We start from the raw sequence: 19,309 nt of genomic DNA, 5'->3' as shown, positions 1-19,309 counted from the left end.
GCCTCATGTACGCTATAAGTAGCCTAAATAAGCTATATATAACCTCACATAAGATATATGTAACCTCATATAAGTTACATTTAGCCTCATATAAGCTATATGTTTCCTCATGTAAGCTATATTTAGCCTCATAAATGTAGCTTCACGTAAGCTATATTTAGCCTCATAAGCTACATTTAACCTCACATAAGCTATATGTTGCCTCATATAAGCTATATTTAGCATCAAATAAGCTACTTTTAGCCACATATAAGCTATATTTAGCATCAAATAAGTTACTTTTAGCCACATATAAACTGCATTTAAACATCATAAGTTACATTTAGCTTTATAAAACACTATATTTAGCTTCATATAAAATATATTAAAAACAAAATCGGGCTATTGTCCAGATGCATATATACTGAGCAGAATTAATTTGCTGTACTAAAAGTGATATACATTAAATACCAAGTATGACAAGACTTATTTTAGACAGTGGCAAGAGAATATTCTGATCATTTTCTGTCCTTCTTTATACGGTCAGAATTACTGTTCTAAGACACAACTTACCCGTACACTCGTAGCTGCGGGACCTAGAGAGGCCCCTGGCTCGCCCAGGGTTGCCCAGGTGGGTAGTGGTGGGCGGTGCCACGGGTATTTCATTGATGGGCGAGACGCAGCCTAACATGCCCTTCAGGCGAGCCATGGACGACCAGCGTCGCGCCACCTCCTCTACACCCATGCAACAGATGACACCACCACACCACATCAATACACGCTGCCGCTACACTACGCCACACCAGCACGCCCGTGCCTACACACACACCTTTCCCCCCCTAATCCACTACGCCCCTTGTAACCTCTCCTTATGACTCTCCCCCAAGGGGCAAAAAGTTGACAGATTCTGAAGTGTTGTTCACTTGGTTATCTCTACTTCTACCACCCCCAGTGAGGACGAATGAGGGGGGGAAGTGAGGGAGGCCTCGGGTGTGTGGTGGAAGCCTTGCAACACGGACATGACAAACTGTGTTACAGGTTCGAGCTGCGACAACACACAAGGCTCTCACGACTCTGTTTTTTTTTGTGTTTTTTTTAAAGTGTGGGGTTAAACACAAGGCTTGAGACATGGAAGGCATCTGAGCTACTCTGTGTTGGCTCGACAACAGCTAAACAAGCACTACTTGAGCTTACATGAACACATATTGCATAATGGTGGTTGCCAAAACTGAGATACAGACACTCTTGTCCAAAAGTTGTCTGTGTAATTGTTTTATTTTTTTATGAATTAGTACAAATTTGATTTTCAACGAGTAAAGTGTGATGAGGAATTGCAACTAAATAAAAGTATTTACTAGGTCTAAAAGTGCTGTAAAACTGCTGCTTGAGTAGATGGTTTGAGTAATTGTTTTGTTATACTTATTAACGGGAGTAAATCCTTAAATAAACACAGCTCATGGTTGATAATGACATGATAACATTGAGTACATGAACAAACAACATAAGACATGTACACATGAGGCATCACTAATAAGATAAGGCACATAAACAACCACACATATATATGTATATACAGTATATATGTGAGTGTAAAACATCAAGATTATCTATCACACCTGTTCACTATGAGGCTACAACTCTCTCTCTCTCTCTCTCTGTCTCTCTCTCTGTCTCTCTGTCTCTCTCTCTCTCTCTGTCTCTCTGTCTGTCTCTCTCTCTCTCTCTCTCTCTGTCTGTCTCTCTCTCTCATACCATCACCTTATCTATCCCCCCTTTTCTCTATATAATCTCTCTTCATTTTCTAAACACAATATGCATATTTTGTCTGTGTTTCCTTAAGATATCACAAACCTGCCCTAGGCTCCTCAACGTAGAAGACCATGTCACCTTCGCTGTCTCTTCTGCTCGAGCACTCTGGGGCCGACGAAACATCCATCTTGCTTTTGGATTTTCTTCTCCGCAATACACTTGCCCTCTTCGCCATCTAGAGGAAACATGGACACTTAAAGTCGACAGGAGACAATACGGTCATAATCTCCAGTGAAAAATGGCACTTTACACACACACACAATTTTTTATTATATTTATTAAGTAAGTTTTGCTTCTTTTTCAATTAACAATATTTGATTGTTAATATCTAAACAAGGACGTGAGGAGATTTGTTTGTCAAGATGTGGAAAGTTGAAAATAGACATGGTATTAAAATGAAGACAGCAGTCGTACTGAATGACCACCTAGATGGCAATTCTAAGAAGAATACGTTATTATTGAATGAAGTTCAAGAAAATGCAATAAAGTGTTCCTCTATGGGATTATCCACCAACCGAAAGAAAACATGCAGTTGACACACACACGAGCTTCAAAACATGCCAAAAAAAGTATTAAAACGTTTGTAAACAACAAAACAAGAGGTCTTTGCTGGTTAATATACATTAAAGCTCATCAATATACATTAAATATTACTTTTGCGATGCAGACAAGTGTGTACTTCACACATATACAAGAGAATGTCTGTCTGTCTGTCTATCTGTCCAATAGGAGGAGGCAATTCGCTTGTGTCTAGAATCACCCAAATTTGCAGGGGAAATTTATAAAGACCCCCCAAACGACTTTTATTGAGTCCAGTGTGAAATATTTGATGTGTTTCCCCTAGAATTTTACTGATTGCAATACATATATTATGCGAGAGACCCATACAATTGTTTCAATGATTCTAAGTCAATTTTCTGAGAAAGGGGAGAGAGAGGGGGGGGAGGAAGGTTCGGAGAAAGGGGGGAAATGATTGGCATAATTTCAAGCTTAGCTTAGAAATATATATATATGAATTTGGATGGATATAAATTGAAGCTGCTTCGTATAGGCCCCCTCGCAAGTTTTTTTTTTTTAATTCTTATGTCCTCATGTACGTGGCGTGCTATGAGCTCTGCTCCTGTCTTCCTGGCACGGCATGATCATGTGACACGGCACTTAGTCGTGGCACTGTGAGGCCACACCAGCCTGGTGCCAGAGTAGAGCTCTCTCCAGGACACTATGCTCTTAGTGCTTCCCAAAGTAGTGCACTACTCCCCCGTGCTTCCCAAAGTAGTGCACTACTCCCCCGTGCTTCCCAAAGTAGTGCACTACTCCCCCGTGCTTCCCAAAGTAGTGCACTACTCTCCGTGCACATCTTCTTCCATACGAAAAAAAAAATACAAAATTATTTCCATACGAAAAAAACTCACAAAAATACAAAATGACGTTAAAATAATCACATCATAAATAACGTTGGGTTAAGATGTTAGTTGTATATGATATTTGCAAGAACAATGTGGCAGGGAAAAATAAAATCACTAAAATGCATGTAAACAGAATAATGTTGAACAACATATACGTACATTTTCACTTTTTATTTTTTTTTGCAGGGTCAGCATGCAAGTGACTGGATGGTGGTCAACATCACACGCTTGCAAGACTAGGAATTATTTCACAGTGTTACGAATGCAAGAAAACGCCCTATATTGCATGGATGGAGCAGGTGTGTTGTGGTGTCTGGTGTGTGTGTGTGGAGGAGGGAGTGTTGTGGTGTCTGGTGTGTGTGTGTGTGGAGGAGGGAGTGTTGTGGTGTCTGGTGTGTGTGTGTGTGGAGGAGGGAGTGTTGTGGTGTCTGGTGTGTGTGTGGAGGAGGGAGTGTTGTGGTGTTTGGTGTATGTGTGGAGCAGGGAGTGTTGTGGTGTCTGGTGTGTGTGTGTGTGGAGGAGGGAGTGTTGTGGTGTCTGGTGTGTGTGTGTGTGTGTGTGTGGAGGGAGTGTTGTGGTGTCTGGTGTGTGTGTGTGTGTGTGTGTGTGGAGGGAGTGTTGTGGTGTCTGGTGTGTGTGTGTGTGTGGAGGAGGGAGTGTTGTGGTGTCTGGTGTGTGTGTGTGTGTGTGTGTGTGGAGGGAGTGTTGTGGTGTCTGGCGTGTGTGGAGCAGGAACAATTGTGGTGTCTGACAGGTTTGGAGCAATTGTAGAGTCTAGCACGTATGCAACAGGAACAGTTATAGCATCTGGAAGATGTGAAGCAGTAACAGCTGTGGTGTCTAGCAGGTGTGGAACGGGAACAACTGCGGTGCCTGTCAGTCAGTTCACTACACATTAATGGTATGCCAGAGACACATGTTCCTATATATGTGTGTGTGTTTATGGTTGAAATAAATCCACACTCCTATATATATCCATGCACATGCATACAGCTGCAGTTTTACAATAAAATACAACCACAGTACACTTATACAACAAACTAACTGTAATGATACCGGTGTCCACATTCACGATACATTCACCCAGTACTAAGAATAGATACATTTGGCAGATTTAATACAATCACATAATTGTTTCAGCTTGCCAATTATACATGTTCTTACACAATTCGTACTACATATACACAATTCGTACTACATATACACAATAAGCTGTGTTATTGAAAAAGAAAAGGGCTTTGAACACTGCATTTATTACAAACAAATGTCTGTGATACACTGCCTATGTAATTTTAAAAAGAAATGTGTATATATATATTGCACAAGGCAAAAGTGTGTCAAATTAACGAACAGATATAAAAGGGTTGCTATATGGTGTGTAAAGTCAGTACGATACTTCACCTTGCTTAGTGGTGTATTCAGAGAACTCTCCTGCAAAAGTGAACCAACATACTACAGTATTGAACATTGACATTAGCAATAAAGTATTAGTCAGATATGCTCAACCAATTTAGCCGCACAAGCATAAGTTCTAAAAGAGTTTATTTTAATGTCTACAAGTCAAAAATAGTAGAAATGTATCTTTTGTATATAGTTCAAAGAGAAAGAACATAACATTTTTTTTTAGTTATTGTCTGGCATAATTATTATACAATTTGGAGATGCAAAATTAGCGATCATTGGTATGGGATGCATTGTAATTCAATGTGTTTTATTTAAATAAAACTCATACCAGTTTTATGCACATTATAAAACAAATGAAATCAACGAAAAAAAAATCAGGCTTTTGAGTGAATATGAAAAAAAGCGCTTTTCCAAGAGGATTAGTCTTTTGTTCCTTGTAAGACAAGATCCTATATACCGACCCTTGGGTCAAGAGTCACCAAGTATTGCTTACGATACGAAACATCTACATCTTTCCTCGAGCATGGCAGACTTTGTTTACATTTATCAAACAGTTTACGAGATACGAACATTACGAGGTTGTTGATACCAATAATAACAATGGGGTTTTGACGCTCCTAAACTCATAAACTGTGTAGTGAATGTATACGAAGACGCCACGCTCGAGGAATGATGCAGAGGTTTCGTAAGGTGTTGCTAAGATGTTTGACGTACTCCTGGTCTGAGTTTTTTTTTTAAGGTTTGGCGCCTTCAAGTCCAAGCAGGAAGACATTCCTCTATACCCTCTAGTCTTAGTGGTACTAGCGAGGCTCTGAAACATGATAAATAATCATTCAAGTCCACTATGGAGACAGAGAAGTCCCGTCCAATATGTTGACAGAAGTCCCGTCCACTTTGGAGACAGAGAAGTCCCGTCCACTATGGAGACAGAGAAGTCCCGTCCACTATGGAGACAGAGGAGGTGGAGAGGGGAAGACGTGGAGCGGCAGGACAGAAACCGCCAAGGGTACTATTCAGAAAGCTAATCTTCAGTCCGTTCTAACAACACGTTCCCAACGTCCAGAAACTGTCGTACTAAAGAGTGCCCTAACCTAACTAGCCAGCTGGTGGCGCTCCACCAGATGGCATTCGGGTGTTGTGATACAGTGCTCAGTACAGTGTTACAACTGTGATGTCAAATTACGCCAATAACGGATTTGAGTTTTATGTAAATAAATTTTGTCATTCTGGGCTGGACTAAATGTTCTCTAGTGGATCCCACGCACCATCTCACAAAGCTTGAGAAGACAAGGAAAACACGGAGACATGATCGCTATATGCAAGATATTAAGGGGGGTCTAGACATAATTGACAAGGATAGTCTCTTTAAAGTGCGATGAAATAGAACAAAAGAACATAGAAGAAAGCTGGAAACGCAAAATGAGTAAACAAATTTAAGGAAATACTCGAGTATTGAAGGACTGGACAGCAAATGGAATGTATCGAAAGCAGAAGAGGTTGTAGAAGCCACCTCCATCCACAACTTTAAGGCCGGATACAAATCGAATCCCAATAGCATTGTATGTACTAGCTCTATCTATAAAGCCAACAAACTTTGTAAAATCTCTTTATGTATGTACCTTTACCTAAATAAAAATTATTATTATTATTATTATTATTATATCTAAACAAAGAATTCCAAATGCAACAAATCTAGTACAGAAATCTAGTACAATGTATCAAATCTAGTAACAAATCTAGTCGATTAAGGCAGCGTCTGTGGGATCCTTTCGGACGTAGGTTCGAACCCTCATCACGGCCCTTGTGGATTTGTTCATTTGTCAAATCTAGTAGATTACAGGCATAGTCTTAAGGCGCCAGACCTCACCCCTAACACGTGCCGTGCCCACTGTTATAGTGCTATAGTGCCATTGCTATAGTGCTATAGTGCCTAGTCAGTTGGCACCAATCAGACCCAGCGGGAAGAGTCACCATAGTTCCAAGGAACGTCGCTGGGGGCGTCCCGGGCGCGCTCTCTCGTGAGGGCTCAAGCATGTAAACAGGGCGTCAACAGGATCTTGTCTAAGGACAAAGGGCCAGATTCACGAAAGCACTTACGCAAGCACTTACGAACCTGTACATCTTTTCTCAATCTTTGGCGGCTTTGTTTACAATTATTTAACAGTTAATGAGCTCCGAAGCACCAGGAGGCTGTTTATAACAATAACAACAGTTGATTGGCAAGTGTTCATGCTTGTAAACTGTTTAATAAATGTAACCAAAAGCCGTCAAAGATTGAGGAAAGATGTACAGGTTCGTAAGTGCTTGCGTAAGTGCTTGCGTAAGTGCTTGCGTAAGTGCTTTCGTGAATCTGGCCCCAGGAGAGTGGGCCAGCGCAGAAAATAATAGTACAAAGCAAATGAAAACAAAGTGTAAATACTCTGCTGTGATTAAAATATGAATAAACATCATGCATTTATATAGTCACATTTCCCAAGCAACAAATGCCATAAACATTAATGTTGTGCTTTTAACAAAACAGTTCTAAAAAGCATCAGGAAATTTACTTTTAATTATATCTGCCCAACATTCTGACAAGCAAAGCAATATGAATGATGTATGATAAAGATTACGTATAAATCCCAGAGAATTCTGGATTAACATATATGCTTATAGACTTTGCATGTTAAAATTAGTGATTCAAGAAGAGGGGAAGACATTAGAATTGACGTCTATTGGGGAGACTCATATATTTTTCTGACAGCAAAAGTGCTTTAATTTTGTAACCTTTTAAGAAGGTCTCTTTCCAAGCTGGTAATATACCTATGAAAGAGTCTTTTTTTAATTTGTTTAATATAACCGAACATCCTCACCCTCTGAAGGATTCGAACCCAGACAGTCATGGCTCTATGAACCCCTAGTGTATCTAGTACTATAGCAACTAGACCACAACAAAGTACAAAACGGTTGGAAGTCGTGAGACTTTTACCCAACACTCGACTGATTTGATGAAATATCTGTACCCTAAAATTGACCATCGAGTGCTGTCGGGTGTTGGGTAAAAGTCTCACGACTTGCAACATTTTTGTACAGTCAGTCGTGGTATAGTGGGTATAGTACTTGATACGCTGAGGTTCGTAGAGCCTTGGCTATCTGGGTTCGAATCCTTCATGGGTGAGGAGTTTTCGGTTGCATATTGGCTTGGGGACCATTCATATACGACTGAAAACACTGCAGATTATTACATAATATTCAATGTATGGAAGAAAAATATTATATAATTTAAATATTTAGATAAATACTTCAAATTTAAATTCACAACGAAATCACGTTAATGTGATTAATCAGTAAGAAAATAATTGCACGTTGCAATGCCTTTGACCATGTCGTGGTGTAGTGGTCTAGAGAGTTTGCCTGGGAGTTTCCAGTCCATAAGTTCGATTCCACATCATAGCTCCTAATGTATTTCTCACAAATTTAAATGCTAAAATTTAAAAAATGTAAAAAAATTGACATGTAAACAGCCATTAATTTCTAAACACTATAAAATATATATTTATAATTAAATATTTATAAATAATTCATATGTATAAATAATTCATATGTATAAATAATTCATATGTATGAATAATTCATATGTATGAATAATTCATATGTATGAATAATTCATATGTATGAATAATTCATATGTATGAATAATTCATATGTATGAATAATTCATATGTATGAATAATTCATATGTATGAATAATTCATATGTATGGCATTATTGATGATGTTCTGAGTATATAAACAAAACAAATTTCCATTCAAATTGCAATAGGAAATATCCATCACGAATTAATTCATACCTACCGTACGTTACCAGTGTATACATGACTGATACATGTATAGTCACTATACGCAAGGGTTAACGAACAGTTGTGTACGGTATTCATACACAATGCAACCCGTTCTCGCACTTGCTTATAGTCAATATTGGCTTATTTAATAAGTGCATATGTGACATGCTAATTGATTGTAAATATTTTAGTTTACCTTGAAAAGCATCATAGAAAACACCGACCTCACCTAACCTTCTTAGTATGTTAAGATAAGCATCTTATTGCTTCTTATTTACAATTATTACTTAAACTATCAACGGTATAGGTTAAGTAATAATTGTAATTAAGAAGCAATAAGATGCATGTCTTAACATACTAAGAAGGTTAGGTGAGGTCGGTGTTTTCTATGATGCTTTTCAAGGTAAACTAAAATATTTACAATCAATTAGTATGTCACATAAGCACTTATTAAATAAGCCAATATTGACTATAGGCAAGTGCGAGAACGGGTTGCACAATGAACTCACAGTATCGTATTGTATCGATGAGCACATATTTTTGGAGCAATGCAATAGGATCGAACTTGCGTTCCGGGTCACTACACACAAGTGAAACTTGCTAGAGTTATAGGTAATAATCTTATTACAGGTAATAATGATATAGGAAGTCAAGAATAATATTGTAATTCCAGTGTAATCAAAATTACACTGCTAACATTAATGCAAGTTGGTCAGGTCCGAAACTGACTCAAAATTCTCTATCGAACCATACCGAGATAGATTTAAATGCTTTATACTTTCTATAAAATAGAACCATGTTCAAGAAATGTATAGAGGAGAACATACCTTGCTGAGAGGAGTGGACTGAGAGTTGCTGTTGGCGTTCGGGTCTTTCAAGTGGATCTTCCAGGTCGCAGTGGAATTGAAATGCTTATCTGCGGCATAGCAGCGCCATAGACACTGGATCAACATGGCGGCTGCTGGGATCTGGCGGTTAAAATGCTTCTGACGCTGTTTCTGTTGTACTTTGAGGGCGAACCCGGAGCCCAAGATTCCCTGCCGAAGAACAAAGCCGTGTTATTTCACCCATAACACACACACACGACTGATTGACGGTTGAGAGGCGGGACCAAAGAGCCAGAGCTCAACCCCCGCAAGCACAACTAGGTGAGTAACTAGGTGAGTACACACACACACACACACACACACCCTCGGATTTGTTGCAGTACCCGTTAAAAAGGTGACGTATTGGTACAAATGATAGAAGGGTAATATACTGCCGTTTTCTACCCGTCGACCACAATAGATTAAGAGGGGCGCTAGGATTTTTTTTATTCACATGTTTCTAGCTAGACAAAACAGTTACAGATCGAGACAAAACAATTTGCAATAACAATTATTATTACATTGATAGGGATGTAGGGGGGGAATTATTAATGTAATGCATACAGAGGAAAAAGGGGTGAGGGGAAATGAATGAATATTATAATGCGAGGAAGTAATTGAAACATTGGCATATACAGTAATCAAAAGGTCTCCCCCCACTCCTCCCCCCTAAAAAACACACAGCAATAGCTACAATACACAATGCAACACGTCAAATATAAATCAAAATGCACAAATGCATATAAATGAAAGAATATATATTTTCAGTTAATCAATGATACAATTTGAAACAAACTTTAAGCGACAATAGATGGAGAGCACAAACACACGGAAACACAATACACCCAAGGGTGTGTGTGTGTGTGTGTGTGTGTATTCCATTTCCCGGTGTATATACATTGTATATATATACACAAGACTTTAGTTTAAAGTATACTTGATGGAGTGAGTTACGTACTGTGGTGGCCATATAGGAGGTGCTTATATGTGCTTAAATGTACACACAGAAATCACACTATCATGATGCATCAAATGCAAATATCGATTAAGGCATCACGCGTCCGGGATGCTCCCGGACGCAGGTTCGAATCCTCGTCACGGCCCTTGTGGATTTGCTTAAATGTACTTATATGTGGCCTCCAGGAGGTTAAAAGGCCAAAAGTCCAACACAAATCATAATAAAGATCCATATATCATTTTGATCAAGCACAGAACATTAGACACTGTTCAATCAAATAACATTATAAGCAATGTTTGCTAATAAATATCAGACGCTAGAAGTTATCAGTAAAGTCGTTAGAGTTGAGGTCACATGTATTGTTTGATGTGACCAGTAACTGGATGGGTAATTGATGACCAAATCACTCATCAGAATATTAAGAAACGACGTTTCGGTCCGTGTTGGACCATTACCAAGTCTTGGTTGGGTAATGTTATGATCTCAGCCTACAGGAGAAACGAGTCTCCCTCCTTGAGAGTTATTCATCAAGCCTGACCTGATTAGAAGGTTTAGCAAATATTGAGGTGATAACCCATATGTAAAATAGTTGCTTGGAGATGTATAACAATTTAAGATTATGGGCAGTAAGTAAGGAAATAGATAAATGACTGGCTAAGAGATGTGGACATTTTGCTGGAGGCGTGAGGCTCGCTTCTGGAGGGGCCTTGACCTCACTTGAGTGCCAGACATCGAAGGGGAAAGCCGCGCTACGTTTGAGCTCCCGCCAGAAGGGAACCCCTAGTGATATATCTCGAAGAGAAGAGAAGTGTGCAGACGTACCAGCTGTGGAATCGAGCTGGGAACGTTGTGGTCTCAAGTCCTGGTCGACGAGCAGATATTAAATCGCCCAGAGGCATTATTGTGGGCCGTGGAAGCGCCGTGACCAGACGCCGTCAGAGGGAGAAGCGCCCTCGACCAGTTAATCTGTGGTAAGCACGATATACGCCAGTTCATAGTGATTGCTTGTAGTTGGTCGTGTGCCCAGCGACAGTAGCAATGTTTATTTATAAGTCAGACATGTTTTAATAAGGCAGAAGGCCTGAAATAAGAGAGTGGAGAGGGAGGAACACGGAGCGACATCCGTCCCCTCTGAGCTCTGACAGACGACTGAGGGAGCCCGGCTCCTGACGGAGGAAGACCCTCCCAGCGAGTGAGGACCGCCGCCAGGCGAGGTGGAGTATGGACCCGCCCAAAACGGGGGAGTCCACTCTCACTGTATGTAGAGGACAGATAGAGGTTTGAGGCAAACATATTGTGTGGTTATTTTTGTTTATGTGTTAATGGGAAACGTTTTTATTGGAGTGTCGATGGGTTGCAGGTTTGTCTTTGGGGAAGAAGTTGCTGAGAACTTCGAAGCCAGCCTAGATGAGGTAATTGATGAGACTCCAAGGTAGTGAAGTAGAGGACCTCGAGCTGGGAGGAGAAGCAGTGAAGAGGAGTGTCACATGCTTCTGTAGAGGTGGAGAAGCACCATAGTTGCTTGAGGAAACTTCATGGTGTAGCAGCCAAGAGAGCTGTGGAGGAACCTAGAAGAAGGGTGAAGCACCGTAGTTGTGCAAAGAAACTTCATGATAGCAGCCTGGAGGAGCTGCAGAGGATCCTGGTAGTGAAGCCCGGAAGAACCTGAAGATATCAGGGTAGTGAACTTCCAGAGGTGGAAGGGAAGTTCTGGTGGATTACTTGTAGGGAGTTGATAGTGTTTGGTTGTCATTAGTGTGCAAGACGCAGTGAGAGGTGAGTGGTTGTTTGTATTCTTATGTCAAGGAGTGTTTTATACTGAAGTTTAGAGTCACAGACGTAGGCTGGATTACCTACAGACGTATGCGTTCTAGGACTGATAGAGTGATCGATTGATCATTGTTGTGTATCAATGAACATTTATACTGATATGTTATTGCATTCAAATGCTGATTTTCTTGGTACACATTTATAGATACATATATATATTCTCTTGCTGATGGTGCAACAGTGTATGTAGACTTGATCAACTTGAGGAGGTTGATAGTATCAGGTGGTGAACCAGGAGATAGGATACCACTTGATAAGCTGATGGTAGAGTTCTGGTTGTGTTGGAGTGCAACCCGATTGTAATATTATAGAGTATCGGATTCATTATTATTATATGTGTATGTATTGTGTATGTGCTTTGTCCAGTAAATGTATCCCAATTTGCTGGTGTTTGCCCTTGTCCTAGTGAGGCTTCCCATGAAATAGTACAGAAGAAGAGAGAGAGAGAGAAAGAAACAAGAACCACTGCTGTGGACAGGGTAGAAGGTAATACTAATAAGTCAAAAGGGGATTGAGGAGATCATATCACCTAAGGAGAGAGTGGGGAGTCACAGCGGCTCGAGTGGGTGTGTGCACGTGACTACGAGGCTAAATGTTGGAGCTGCATCCCCTAAACGTGTGACGTTGAGCCCCTCTCCAAGAGCCAGAAGCGCCAAGGGTGATCTCCTAGTATAAGCACTCTACCGAGTTGTGGGTTGTGTTGTCCATAGAGAAGGATCAACGACGACAACACCAACCAACCCACAGTCTATGATAGTAATTAGATGGATATATCCTTAATGTCCTTGCTTAGAGAGACTGACAATATAATTTAAGGACACCACGAACCACTGACAACTGTGGACACCGCGAACCACTGACAGCTGTGGGCACCACGAACCACTGACAGCTGTGGACACCGCGAACCACTGACAGCTGTGGACACCACGAACCACTGACAGCTGTGGACACCGCGAACCACTGACAGCTGTGGACACCACGAACCACTGACAACTGTGGACACCGCGAACCACTGACAGCTGTGGACACCACGAACCACTGACAGCTGTGGACACCACGAACCACTGACAGCTGTGGACACCACGAACCACTGACAACTGTGGACACCACGAACCACTGACAGCTGTGGACACCACGAACCACTGACAGCTGTGGACACCACGAACCACTGACAACTGTGGACACCACGAACCACTGACAGCTGTGGACACCAGACACCGGAGCATTAAAAATAATGCCCCGGACAAACTTAAGTCAGGTGACGTTGATATAACATTGTGTCATTATTGATGCTATTGATTACAGATTACTCAAGTGTGACCCATTAGTCAGTGATGCCGGAATGCTGCGGTCTCATCCTCCACAATAATGGGGAACCAGCCTACCATTCCTTGCGAAAAAGGGATGGAAGGGGGACGGGTGGAGGGACTGAGCAGCACAAATAGAGTGTTCACAGCATCAGTATGAACACTTTCATCCCAGAACAACCCCAGGGGAAGAGGCACAGGTAAAGTCAGGACAAAAGACAGAGCCAGAGCATCTAAGTGACCGCCTCCGGAATGGGGGGAGGCTCTATAGTGTTCCCGGCGCTCTATTTCTCAACAAAGGCAAGTCGGTTCTTCCCTAAGCCAAGATACACACACCACAGCTCTCTAAGAAGGTCAGAAACTCAAGTTGGCATCACACACGGACGAAACCCGCAGGTGTCACTGTCTTGTCTAACGTTCATCACTCGTTGCGGCTCATCACATGTCCTAAGACACTCTAGGCGACTCACCGTTTGTCCTAAGACACTTTGGGTGATTCACCGTTTGTCCTAAAACACTCTAGGTGACTCACCGTTTGTCCTGAGACACTCAGGGTGACTCACCGTTTGTCCTAAGACAATCTAGGTGACTCATTATGTCACTCAGGAGTGATTATCTTTTTTAGTTCTACCATCTTTTGGAACGACTGCATGAAGATATTTGCGGAATATCGAGACACCGTTTCAAAGTCTCAAAGCCCTCCGTTAGCGAGCATAAGAAATATTGCCGGAACAACCGTGGACATCTTCAAGATGAAACTAGATTGTTTCCTCCAAGGGGGTGCCGGACCAACCGGGCTGTGGTGGGTACGTGGGCCTGCGGGCCGCTCCAATTAACAGCCTGGTGGACTAAACTCTCAAGTCAGATTTGGCCTCGGGCCGGGCTTGAGGAGTAGAAGAACTCCCAGAACCCCATCATCCAGATATAACCCTTCACATCTCCCGTACCTTCACTCACTAACTCACTCACTTAGGTAAGTACTAAGCTGAGGTGTTGTAGGAGAGAGAGAGGGGTGTTACACCGTAGTAAGTTTAAGCGTACACACATCACACAATGCAGGAGTATAGCTGACAAAAGAGGGACAGTTTCATGGCCCAAGAGCTGAAGCCGCCATGACGATCACAGTCGAAGGCTCAAGGCATTATTTATGTCACACCACAGCCACAAGCACCGACGTCTCGAAAGAGAGAGGGGCGGTATGCAGTGCCCTCAGCACTGCGACCCGTCTCTCTCCCTCCAAGGGGGCGCAGGAACGAACCCCGAAGTCATGTGGTCACACACACTTGAGCGACATTCTTGGCGCGTCCTCCGGTCGGAGAGGAAGTATGACGCGGGCCCTCTCTTCATACTGGCTCGATACAAGACATTAACATCCTCCCTTTCAGCCCTGATTGTCATGCTCAAGATATACCTCCAACATGCTTGTGGCTGAGGAAAGGCAGATACATGGAAATCACAAATGGGGGAACTAGTCAGTCTCCAACGACTCCCATCCCAAATTGGCCTCCAAATGCATGACACAACTGATGAGTTTGACAACGCACGTGTTCTTAAAGACGGAGCTGGTTATCAACTTGGATAATGTCTTTTGGGTGCCTGAGGGGTCGTAAGATACCGGAAACTCCAAGTTTAAATGACCCAGAGAAACGGGGCAATTTACACCAGTTAATGAATCGTTCATGACACTTACTAAGCAAGAAGTAGTGAGTAAATAAGTATGGAGTCATCCGATAACATCAGGATGACTTAGGTCTTTAGGGGGGATGAGTTTACCCCTTAGGTCTTCAGGGGGACGAGTTTACCCCTTAGGTCTTTAGGGGGTAGAGTTTACCCTTTAGGTCTTTAGGGGGACGAGTTTACCCCTTAGGTCTTTAGGGGGACGAGTTTACCCCTTAGGTCTTTAGGGGGTAGAGGTGACCCCTTAGGTCTTTAGGGGGATGAGTTTACCCCTTAGGTCTTTAGGGGGACGTGTTTACCCCTTAGGTCTTTAGGGGGACGAGTTTACCCCTTAGGTCTTTAGGGGGTATAGTTTACCCCTTAGGTCTTTAGGGGGACGAGTTTACCCCTTAGGTCTTTAGGGGGTAGAGTTTATCCCTTAGGTCTTTAAGGGTAGAGTTAGGCCTCAGTACCTTGCTACTCCTCACATGTAGGATACACACAGCAAAGTACTTCATTAACACTATAAGTGACTCTCAGCTACAATACACTTCAATCCCGCAGACGGGGGATCGAAAAGCTGCAATTAGGCTTATCGAGAGCCTACCCCTCCCCCCTCCCTTTTAGGCCTACTGCTGACTTTCCCCAAGTGCAGCCAACGTATTCAAAACACAAAACAAAAAACAGAACTTAACCAACTGGAAGTAAAGTACTGAAATGGGTGAACTTGGTGTGATTCTCTCCATAACATCAGGAGGCCTGGTCGACGACCGGGCCGCGGGGACACTAAGCCCCGGAAGCACCTCAAGGTAGCCTCAAGGTAACATTACATACAGATATTTGGGCTATCTTTCTTATCTGGACATACTGTCTCTTCATCTTACGCAAGTGGTAAGGGAGATGATGATGAAAATGATGATGATGGTGATGATAATGGTGTTCCTGGTCCATGGTGACTACATTCATCTTATTAAATTGTGAAAAATATCTCACATATTCATCCTATATCACTCCTCTAAACTCTAAAGCCTCTATAATTAAATCATATAATAAATGAATTATTTTGGTTAACTTATATGTGTGTAATGACCACCCCATGAAAAACAGCCTAATTAGGTCTGTTTTAATTTATATTAAAGCAGTCGTTAGGGGAAAAATATATCACAAATGCCTTCCATCAAAGCAAACCCAACAACAATGTGACTGATTAAATTACCTTTACATAGTTAATGTTTAATAATTATCACTTCGGCTCGGTAACGACGCAGCATTGCGTCGTCAGACTAATTACGGAATTGGCAGAAAAGTAAACTCCTGAAGCTCTCAAATTCTTTTCTAGATAAGGGGCTTTAATAACTGTTTTTTTTTTATTTATTTATGTATTCAAGAGTTCCTACACTCTTGAACAGCCACTAGCACGCATAGCGTTTCGGGCAAGTTCTTAAATCATAATTTTCCCTGGAATACAACCCGCTAAATCGTTTAACAACCAGGTACCCATTTTACTGTTGGGTAAACAGAGGCTACAGTTAAGGATTGGCGCCCAGTAAATCCTCCCCGGCCAGGATACGAACACATGCCAAAGTGCTCGCGAAACGCCAGGCGAGTATATCACCATTTCGCCACGGGGCTTAAACGACGTTAACATGCAAAATTCATGTGTAATATACATATATCAAGAGAGTATCGGGGGGAGGATATGTGTACTCACAGCAGGAAGAGCGAAGAAGGATATGGCGAACACACTGAAGCAGGAGGCAACAATTTTCCCCATCCAGGTCCTGGGGACGGTGTCACCGTAGCCTATCGTCGTCACAGTTATCTGAGGAAGGAGGAGAAAATTCAGGTCGACATATCTGAGTTAACGCGGGTATTACTAGTGAGGATATCCAGTGGGGCTGTGAGGTGGGCGCGAACCCGCGACCAAGGCAGTGCTAGTCGCATGCTCCACCACTGTGGTTGGCAAGGCCTTGGTTCGCGAGTTCGCATCGCCTCGCAGCCCCAGTGCAACCCCCGTCCTCGACTCAAGTCCATTCCATCCTGCAGTCGACCCCACAGACGCATTCCTAAGTTTTAACATGCAGTTCATTCGAAACGGGAATTTTCTCAAATGTAAATTAATATTATAATATATTAGCATATTGTGCATATATAGGTTAGGTCAGGTGTTTAGGTTCTGTTGACGATTATTTGTATTTGTAGTACGTGGGTGAAGCATTTACAGCGTTGTGGTTCAAACAAAATTCGTCAGTGAAGCACTTGTTCGAACGTCAGCAGTTGTGAGTCGTGTGTAAACCAGTCCGTCCTCCAAACAAAGATCCAAAAGTGATTCCATGCACCAGCCAAACCCCCTGTTTATGAATGAAAAGCGGTTTACACACGACTCACAACTGCTGACGTTCGAACATATTCGGAATAAGTGCTTCACTGACGAGTTTTGTTCGAACCACAACGCTGTAAATGCTTCACCCACGTACTACAAATACAAATAATCGCCAACAGAACCTAAACACCTAACCTATCCTATGCCTATATATGCAAAATATGCTAATATCTTATAATATTAATTTATACTTGAGAAAATTCCCGTTTTGAATGAACAGCATGTTAAAATTTATGAATGCGTCTGTGGGGTCGACCGCTGGATGTAATGGACTTGAGTCGAGGATGGGTTGGTGTAAACCGTTTTTCATTCATAAACAGGGGGTTTGGCGGGTGCATGGAATCACTTTTGGGTCTTTGTTTGGAGGACGAGCTGCCCAATGGATACTCTCATAGATGTATACCACGTTAATGTGATTGTCTGTGTGAATATTAGTATTAGTATTCTCTTTCGATTCAAAAGTATTTGTTGTAGCCTGTCTTTACACTAAGCCTAATAAATTCTCAGGTCAAATAAAATAAGACTAGCTGGCATTTGAGCAATTATACTAAAGTATAATTGCAGGCGATGAGTCACAATAACGTGGCTAAAGTAAGTTGACTAGACCACACATTAGAAGGTGAAGGGACGACGACGTTTCGGTCCGTCCTGGACCATTCTCAAGTCGATCGACTTGAGAATGGTCCAGGACGGACCGAAACGTCGTCGTCCCTTCACCACCTAGTGTGTGGTCTGGTCAACTAAAGTATAATTAAATAAAAAATGATTTTGATTGAATAAGAAAAGCAATTTTTTGAACTGTTTCATTTACGATCAAGTTCAAATCCATAGTCTGTTTTGAACACTCCTAATAGAGGTTATCTTGAGATGATTTCGGGGCTTTAGTGTCCCCGCGGCCCGGTCCTCGACCAGGCCTCCACCCCCAGGAAGCAGCCCGTGACAGCTGACTAACACCCAGGTACCTATTTACTGCTAGGTAACAGGGGCACTTAGGGTGAAAGAAACTTTGCCCATTTGTTTCTGCCTCGTGCGGGAATCGAACCCGCGCCACAGAATTACGAGTCCTGCGCGCTATCCACCAGGCTACGAGGTGTAGCTATATATATATATATATATATATATATATATATATATATATATATATATATATATATATATATATATATATATATATATATATATATATATATATATATATATATATATATATATATATATATATATATATATATATATATATATATTCACCCCAGAAGTGACTCGAACCCATACTGCCAGGAGCAACGCAACTGGTATGTACAGGTACGCCTTAATCCGCTTGACCATCACGACCGGACAAAAGGAAGTGATAGCCGAAGCTATTTGAACCACTTCCCGCCGGCACTCGGATGGTAATCTTGGGCATAGCATTTTATCAAATCACCTCATTCTTTGGGGCACACGTGAGGAACACAAATGCAAACAAGCCTGAATGGTCCCCAGGACTATATACAACTGAAAACTCACACCCCAGAAGTGACTCGAACCCATACTGCCAGGAGCAACGCAACTGGTATGTACAGGGACGCCTTAATCCGCTTGACCATCACGACCGGACAAAAGGAAGTGATAGCCGAAGCTATTTGAACCACTTTCCCGCCGGCACTCGGATGGTAATCTTGGGCATAGCATTTTATCAATTATGAGGTTATTTGATAAAATGCTATGCCCAAGATTACCATCCGAGTGCCGGCATGGAAGTGGTTCAAATAGCTTCGGCTATCACTTCCTTTTGTCCGGTCGTGATGGTCAAGCGGATTAAGGCGTACCTGTACATACCAGTTGCGTTGCTCCTGTATTACCAGTACTGTCCCAATGCTATCATTACTAGTCCTGTCCCAATGCTATCATT

The 19,309-nt window shown here is 41.9% G+C and overlaps 1 protein-coding gene across 1 annotated transcript in view; it reads right to left on the bottom strand.

Annotated features, from left to right (window-relative positions):
• The window catches only part of LOC123760392 (potassium voltage-gated channel subfamily KQT member 1), a 95,128-nt gene that overhangs the window by 15,277 nt on the left and 60,542 nt on the right, over nt 1-19,309 (bottom strand). Inside the window, exons 6-10 of the mRNA XM_069328865.1 lie at nt 16,747-16,857; nt 9,246-9,455; nt 4,596-4,625; nt 1,831-1,963; nt 553-714 (exon numbers count right to left, since the gene is read on the bottom strand). Of these exons, the coding sequence (XP_069184966.1) occupies nt 553-714; nt 1,831-1,963; nt 4,596-4,625; nt 9,246-9,455; nt 16,747-16,857 (646 nt within the window). The remainder of the gene's footprint in view (nt 1-552; nt 715-1,830; nt 1,964-4,595; nt 4,626-9,245; nt 9,456-16,746; nt 16,858-19,309) is intronic.

This window comes from Procambarus clarkii, chromosome 22, assembly GCF_040958095.1.
Source record: "Procambarus clarkii isolate CNS0578487 chromosome 22, FALCON_Pclarkii_2.0, whole genome shotgun sequence".
NCBI classification, from domain to species: Eukaryota; Metazoa; Arthropoda; class Malacostraca; order Decapoda; family Cambaridae; genus Procambarus; species Procambarus clarkii.
This window is presented reverse-complemented; position numbering and strand designations above follow the sequence as displayed.